General features: G+C 42.3%; 1 protein-coding gene across 2 annotated transcripts in view; it reads right to left on the bottom strand.

Moving 5' to 3' along the window:
* Window positions 1–172: 172 nt before the first annotated feature.
* Window positions 173–8,390, bottom strand: part of cica (capicua transcriptional repressor a) — a 55,315-nt gene continuing 47,097 nt past the window's right edge. For both annotated transcript variants that reach the window (XM_023262134.3, XM_023262135.3), the window contains exons 18-22: window positions 7,044–7,186; window positions 6,147–6,298; window positions 5,370–5,504; window positions 5,160–5,285; window positions 173–3,431 (exon numbers count right to left, since the gene is read on the bottom strand). In XM_023262134.3, the coding sequence (XP_023117902.2) occupies window positions 3,169–3,431; window positions 5,160–5,285; window positions 5,370–5,504; window positions 6,147–6,298; window positions 7,044–7,186 (819 nt within the window). In that variant the 3' untranslated portion in view covers window positions 173–3,168. The remainder of the gene's footprint in view (window positions 3,432–5,159; window positions 5,286–5,369; window positions 5,505–6,146; window positions 6,299–7,043; window positions 7,187–8,390) is intronic.

Genomic DNA, 8,390 nt, shown 5'->3' with positions numbered 1-8,390 from the left:
GGAAGTACAAACTGTATGTTCCAGAGATTTGGGAACTTGCCTGGTGGGTCAAAGTGGCCAGAGTTATTTAAATAAGGATGTATTTGCATCTACTTGTAAATCAGACATTCAATTATTATAAAACACTCATAAAAGATTCAGTGATGTGAAATAAATTCAAGGACATAAGGCGTTGTGTTAGATCTTTAATATTTTCAATATTTAGTTTTTTTTGTTGTTTAGAAATATTGCACATGGTCAACATGCCTGCTTATGAGATAACACTCACCTCGCTCATCCTAAAATTCCTTCTCCAAAGAAAGGACAGTTTATTTTTAAGCACAATCATACAGTGTACACGCATACATGTGTGTGTATGCACATATGTCTGTGTGGGTGCGTGCACGTGTGCATGTGATTGCACATGCATGCAGATAGACACTTTACAGCCCTAACCCCAAAGTGATGTGATTTGATAGTCTTCTATTACCTGTGTGTATTTCCATATATATTTATATATTGTATATCCTGAATATATATTTCATATATATCCTGAATCAACTGGGTTTCATAACAGTCAAGATGGCGGACAAAATAGTCATGGTGACTATAAAAATACTGTCTCTAGAGTAGAATATAGAATACAATGAAAAATATACTATTGATAATGTTGCTGTGTGGTGAAAGGACAAGAGGTTGGTCGTGTTAACACGCTACCTGCATGTGCCAAAACATACACACACACCCAAACACAGACCTAAATGCACATATATGGAAATACCGGTATATATATTTTTTCACACATCCAACTGTATACAGAGAAATAAAAGAGATACCCATAATAATAACTACCCCCACTCTTCACTAAAGAAGCAAAGAGCCAAAAAGTGCTATTCAAAAATTGTCTTTGACTTTTAGTAAGTTATACTCTCTATCTCTTCAACAATAACAATAATTGTGTGATTCTTTTTTGTTTTGTTTTATACCATAGTTAAAGATAGTATCACAACAGCTCATTTCTCTCACTGACTGACTGCACTGGATTTAATATCTATGGCACAGAGCCTTGCCCCGAAAAAACAAAATAACCCCCCCGCCCCATTTCCAAAAAATAAATGTCCTATTGCACCATTTGATGGGAAAGGATAAAGTGTCGAGAAGAGAGGGAAGAGGGGAGGGCTCCAGAGACTGCCCTCCAGGGCTGGTCTAGGATCTGCTTTCCCTGAACTAACCCTAACCAGAACCATCCTGAGCTACATAGCGCTTGACCCGGGACCAGTGCTTAAGGGCACTTTCTAACACTTGAGGGTTTGAGGAGGAGAGCGGTGAAGGAGGGAGGAGAGGACTGAGGAGAAGAGAGATGAAGGGAGGAGGAGAAAAGCAAGGAGGTCAAGGGGGAGGAAAGAGGTGGTTGATAACAAACGGAACAAGGTTATTATTTTTATCTACTAAAACAATCTCTAAAAACAATACTTTCCTGATTTAACTTGTGGCGGTCCCAGACAAGGAGGGCCGCACAAATTGTGCAAACACCTGATTTCAACGTTTTACAAAACGACAAACGCCCCTGCTCCCCCACTTCTGTGTCTGGTGAGAAATCGTAGGGGAGGACGGGGGAGGAGAGGGGAGGAGAACCACCCCAGGTACAATTAAAAGTGGGGAATTGGGCAGGAGGGGGGCACAGACTGATTTTTGTCCCCTTCTTTGTCCAGAGTTTTTTAGTTTTTTTTTTTGTTGTGATTTTTTTTATGCTGGAGAAGAAACACAATAGAGCCACGAGAGAGAAAAACAGGCCACGGTAAAACTGGTTATTTCCACGGCAACGATAACGAGAGAAAGCAACATCATATCCACGGGGGGCGATTGAGAGAAGTTTGGTTAAAATTCTACCTTTCCTCTCTGTTGGTGAGCTTGTCATGTTGTTGTTGTCCTTATTCACTACTATTACATCTTCCTATTGTTGGAATATGAACCTTGCATCCGGTGAACGTCGTCCGGTTTCTTCTTCTTCTTCCTTTTCTCTGCGCTCTGTCGGGAGCCGGCCAGTGTCGAGTTTCACGTTGATTCTTCAAAGCCTCACAACCAAAAGTCTCTTTACATAATCTCATTACGGTTCCTGTTCTCACAGGTTTCGGGGACGTGACCCCAGCAGACATACAGACATATATAATCAGCTCCTGCCAGTGAGGACTCAGTCTTTCGAAATGGCAACAACTGAAGGTGCAAAGATTGGTCACACTACACCCCAACTCCTGCCTTCTTTTTGTTTTTCAGGAGGTCTCATGCTTTCAGTTTCTCTTCTCACTACAATCACTAAAAACTGTGCAGGCCAATGGCTTGGTCAGACCGGGGTTGACTGTGTTTGAGTGCTCACATTGCACAGACGTGTCCATGCGCTTTGTGTTTTTGTGTGTGTGTGTGTGTGTGTGCTTGTGTGTGTGTGCATGTACTGCTTTATGTGTGTGTGCTGTCTGTCTTGCAGCATCAAGGGGCTGTGGAATATCAATGGAGGTCGTTGGGTTGTGTTTGCGTCCCGACCACTGTGCTGAGGAGTGGAAGGGGCGAGAAGGAGGTCAAGTCAATGGCATCTGAGGGCTGGTTGGCTGGCTGGCAACAGCAAACTGCATCTGCACAATAAGTGACAAAGTGCCTTTGTGTGTCGTGGTCCTTGGTAGCGGCTCCTGGGGACTGCCAACCAAGAGTAACAGTCTGATTTGGTAAGTGTGTGTGTGTGTTTGTGTATGTGGGATCATGTGCATGCTGGAGATTACATATGCACCAGGGTTGGTTTGTTTGTGTGTTTGTGTGTGCCAGAGAGACAGAGAGTGTGTACCACAGAGTTTGTGTGTCAGACTACAAACTACTGTACAAATGTGCTGAGAGCAGACCTGGGCAAAAGTGTTGACCAAAAGTACTCTTGGAAAATAAAAAGGGAAAACAATTCTACAAGAAGCACTTGACTTGTGACTTGCATGTGATTCGACCACTTTTGAGGCTTTTTTTAAAGGTCCGATTGGACGATCCAAGTGCACCTCGAGCAGGTTGAATATTTGTGACCATGTTCCATGTTTCTGCCCAGGTCTGGTGGAGTTCAGAGCCAGTAGAACGGATCCATAGTACTGGTTCACACACTCCTCTCTCTCTCCCTCTTTTTCTTTCCTAGATTTTCCTGCTGTCATCCTCTCCAGCTTACGATCCTTCGCTTTTCGGCTCCTCGGGGCTCCGGCCTTTATCTCCTTGCTGCTCCGTTCCTCCATCCTCCCGGGCTGATTGATTGAAAGAGGAGCTGTGCGGTGGGGCGGAGCTGGCTTCGGCCAAACTTCCAGACTCGAAGGTTCCAGGCGTGGCCGTCTGCATGATCTTCTGACGGACTTCGCGGATCTTCAGCTGCAGGCAGACCTTGTTGGGGAAAGTGTCTGAGTAGCGCGCCTGGAAGGCAGCTGTGGCCTGAGCTGGAGAGGCAAAAAACAAGGAGAAAGAGCAGTTAGCAGAAAAATTATATATATGTATATGTTCTGCATGACACTGTCTGCACAAGTTTTTTGTCACACATTGGTGGGTAGCACTGTTGCCTTGCAGTTAGAAGATCCCTGGTTCGTGTCCCAGCCTGGGCCTGGGATCTTTCTGCATGGAGTTTACATGTTGTCCCTGTACATGCGTGGGTTTTCTCCGGGTTCCCTGGATTCCTCCCACAGTCCAAAAATATGCTGAGGTTAACTGGTAACTCTAAATTGTCTGTAGGTGTCAATGTGTTTGTTTGTCTCTATGTGTAGCCCTGTGATAGACTGGTGACCTGTCCAGGTGCCCCCTGCCTTCACCCTAAGTCAGCTGAGATAGACTCCAGCCCCTCACGACCCTAATGAGGATTAAGCGGTGTATAGATAATGGATGGATGGATATTTTACTTAGCAGTTTGCTTCGCAGACAACGATTCAGTTGTTGATCAAATTACCAAATGTCAACACAAAGAACCTGATATAAACTGACCCACCCAACATCCTTTCATTTCTTCATTCATATGATCCTGTGAAATATTGCAAAGATGTAAACATGTAGGTTCTTTGTAATTTCAAGCTGCAAAATGCTTGATGATTCTATCAAAATTCATTCAGTATAGAGCACTTTTTCTGAATGTATGTTGATCAACGTCATTTATATCCATGAAAGGGACAGTATGAGGTGCAATCAACAAGTTTAGGAACTGCGTCTATAAGAGGTACAAATCAATCTAAATTTGTCAATAACTCCCATTCTTGTGCTGTACATTGTGAACATGCCAAAATTTCTGTCATTTTTGCTGAATATTCTCCCACAGATGCTTCAGGATGATACAGTAGAAGTCGGTGCGGACAGTCCAAACCTAGAGAATGTATTTATAGCACACTAGTCTGTGAATGTCGAATAAAATATTGAAACTGTGGCTCTTCTTCGCAACTGCTGTTTGGTGTTTTTGGTTTGTAGCCCTGAACTCAACTCTTATTGCTGGTGATGGTCCAGGTTTGGTCAGTTTGACACAGAATTCAATATTTGCTCTGTGTGCAAGTTAAAGGTCCATGGTGAAATACCATATTTGCACCTGCAAGTAGTCAGAATGGGACTTCCAGAGAGCATTCCCAATGTGGGAGGAGCACCGGGAGCAGAGCACTGCTGCACGAGGTGACTGATTCAAAAGGGATAAAAGCACAGTACCTGAACTTCTGGATTACACCTTGCACTTTTTAACAATATTTAAAGTAGTATCTTTTTGAGGGAGTCTGTCTGCACAGTTTTATTTCACTCTGGGTCAAAATCAAGGCATTCAAACCTGTGCATTATGAATGTTTTTTACATTTACAGCCTCTGTACAACATAATTTTTTTCTACATATACTATAATACGTGCAATATTATTCTGTGCGATATTGTCACTTTTCATCTCAAGAGGATTCTGTGCAATATCTGAATTTCTACATATGGAAGTATCTGTACAATATCAGCAGTACTTGCGTATATTTCTTGTTTATATTTATTTTTCTTGATCGACCTTTTTTGACTGCCTCCTTTGCTGCTGTAACACTGCAAATTTCCCCACTGATGGAATAATATTGGCTCATCTTTTCTTATCTTAATTAAAATAAGGATAAATTTCCAGTTCAGTTAGCTGTTCCTAGTGGCTTCACGTACCATCTACTGTGAGCGTACCTGAGGGAAAGAAGCCATGTTCCTGAAACAGCTGCATGACCAGGGCCCGACGCTGATCCAGCGTTCTACGCAGAGACGAGTAGGGAACCCGGTCCAAGTCCCCCAGAGGAACCTCACTTTCTGGACCTGGTTGGACAGAACGGTTCATCAGGTCACTGTCGACACATCTTCACAGATCTGCAGCAGGTGTAGCTGTTGTACCCGTCATACCTGCTCTGTCGAAGGTAAAGATGTCTCCCTCACACTTGGCGGCGCTCTTGGGGGTGTTGGGCTCTGAGCTACAGCTGGACAGACGGCGAGTCTTTCTCCTCGGGGAGCTGGGGTCTTCTGCTGTCAGCTCAAGGTCTGGAGGGAGATGGACACATGGGGGATGAAGAAAAGGAATCAGGACGGAAGGTGAATGAAAGGCAGTTTAGCAGCTCTTTGGATAAGCAGCTTAAATACAACAAAAGAGCACAAAGACATTACAAAAAATAACAGAATAAAGATTAAATAAAAAACAAATAAATGAGAATAGAGATAAAATTGCACTGTGTGAGAGCACGATTGCGCTGTATGTAGTAAAATAAACGAGCAGTTATTAAACATGAGATAGTTTGTAGTAATAGTGCAGGGTGGGGGTATCGCACTTAGTGATTTATTATAACAGATATCACTATTTTAATGTTGATTTTTGCAGGGACAGTAAAAGTAATTGCAATAGAGTTAGCTAGCAGCTAATCTGCATTTGTTGTCCTTGGGCAGGAACACAAAAAAAAAAACCCCAGAACAAGAAGTACGCTACATAAAACACTACAAACCCTAAAAGTTAATCGGTGTAAGACAGTGAATAGAATTAGTAAACACAAGTTAAAAAAGGCAATAATTGGTGGTGACAATTTTTGCAAAGCCACCTGACTGTCTAATGTTTGTGAGGATGGAATTCGACTTTCCCACAGTTCTTTAACTGAGAAAGCAGACTGACCAAAAGCTGTCTTTCTGTCTCACCTGTGGAGTTACGTCTCTTCTTGCGGTAGCTTCCCAGGATGGCTCTTGGTGAGGTGGCCAGACTCTGCAGAGTGGGCGAGGGAAGGACCTCCTCTGGGTTAAACTCTGGAAGCTCTGCAAAACGTTCCTCAAAGTATGACTCCGACAAGACCCTGCACACAGAAAACCCAGCGGCCACATCAGTCTCCAGTCCAGCAAAACGGCGGTTTGAATGTGGCCTCTCAATAAATCCACATTTGTCATTCCTTCAGGCTGAGCTCTGCCAGGCCTCTGTGGCTTCCCCACCACTTTCCTACTGTCTAAATAAAGAATATCAAGGGTAAGCACTCGGCCCACTCACATTCACTAAACAGAGCTCCCACCATAATTTTATGAAGTCAGAGTTTTGGCCGTGCGCTAAAAACAGAGCTAGATGCCACTATGCTTGAAAGCGAGTCGACAAATGGAGTCCCGTCCAGGGCGCTGCATCTCATCTACAAGCTGCTTCGTTCCAACGTTACATAAGATAAGCTACTGTTTTAAGAGCTCTCTCAGCTTGAGAATATGTAAACTGTTAAACTGAGGAGAACATTGTTTTACCACGACCGGAGAGCCAGACGGACCTGGCAGACGTGTTTTATTATGCTCTGAATTGGCAGTGACTCTATGAGAACTTAAGTCTGATCACGGAGAGCAGCTTTAATAAAAGCTTTTCTTGCAGTCAAAGATGAGGCAAAATGCTCAGGTCTTATTTTCAATTTCAATTCCTCATGAATAGGTAGTTTGTCATTTTATGAAATGTTGTGAATTCTGAAATGTCTGAGGTTCCTTTAGACTCCAAACACACGAACGGATATGATTAAAAATGTGAGACTCCCTCTCAGCTGATGATATATGACATTTCGAGGACAAACTTACTTGTCAGCAGAGTCTGGTGTCTTCTTGAGCGGCGGGGGTCGAAACTTGGTCTTCTTAGAGGAAATAGGGGGTTCTCTTTCTGCAGGGGGAGGTGGAGGTGGGTCCAAACCTGAGGGTGGTGGAGGTGGGGAACGAGGTCCAGCCTGGGAAATAAGTGAGAAGCTTGAGTATGATTTAAAGATGCATTGAGGGCAAGTGTCACTTCCTAAACAATATGTTGAGATTATCAATGAAAAAGCAAAAATCTACGAGTCAATAGGCTTATCTGAGATGAGCCAGACTTGTACAGTTTTGATCACAAGTACTGCACAATTAATGCCAGTGACATTAGAGTCTGAAGTCATGTAAACATAGGCGTCGAGAACAACCTGAGATCAAAATGGCTGCAGTTTTTGAAGGCAGGTGCTGCAGTTGGTTGATAAATGATGGGAAACATCTAGCTCTTACCTGATCAGCTGAACAATTTAAATACTGGCTGAAAAATAGAAACATTTAGTTTATTTCATTTGTCTGATTTTGAAGGTTTGTACTATGTATGCGGTTGATGTTTTCAGATTACACATCATAAACTACATTAAATATGCAGTTTAAATATTAAACAATGTGCTGATTTAATTATAGAGGTATTTAGCAACATTAAAACTTCTTGTTTGGGATGTGAGGATTGTTAAAATCACATCTGTAGATACACTGCCGTTCAAAACTTTGGGGTCGCCCAGACAATTTCATGTTTTCCATGAAAACTCACACTTCTTCATGCGCTAACACAACCGCACAAGGGTTTTCTAATCATCAATGAGCCTTTCAACACCATTAGCTAACACAATGTAGCATTAGAACACAGGAGTGATGGTTGCTGGAAATGTTCCTCTGTACCCCTATGGAGATATTCCATTAAAAATCATCTGTTTCCAGCTACAATAGTCATTTACCACATTAACAATGTCTACACTGGATTTATCATTCATTTAATGTTATCTTCATTGAAAAACACTGCTTTTCTTTCAAAAATATGGACATTTCTTAGTGACCCCAAACTTTTGAACAGTAGTGTAAATTTCAGCTTGATTCATCATGAACACTGTTGTCCTGTGTTTCTTTTTCTCCTGTATTTGACTAAACCTAGAAATCAGTATTTCTAGGCTTAGTTACTTGATTTATGTGCACTGGCAAATGAATATGATGTTGATTTACATGAGAATTCATGTAAAATGAAAAATACAGCATTTTAATAGGCTGTCCTGTCATAATTAAAGCTATCAGAGACGATGAACAAACTTAGAAATGCGTCAGAGAACATTTTATAAACTGGTGCGTTTCAGTAAGCTCCTGTTCAGACTGAAGGCT

The sequence above is a fragment of the Amphiprion ocellaris genome, chromosome 15 (genome assembly GCF_022539595.1).
Source record: "Amphiprion ocellaris isolate individual 3 ecotype Okinawa chromosome 15, ASM2253959v1, whole genome shotgun sequence".
In the NCBI taxonomy this organism is placed as follows: domain Eukaryota; kingdom Metazoa; phylum Chordata; class Actinopteri; family Pomacentridae; genus Amphiprion; species Amphiprion ocellaris.
This window is presented reverse-complemented; position numbering and strand designations above follow the sequence as displayed.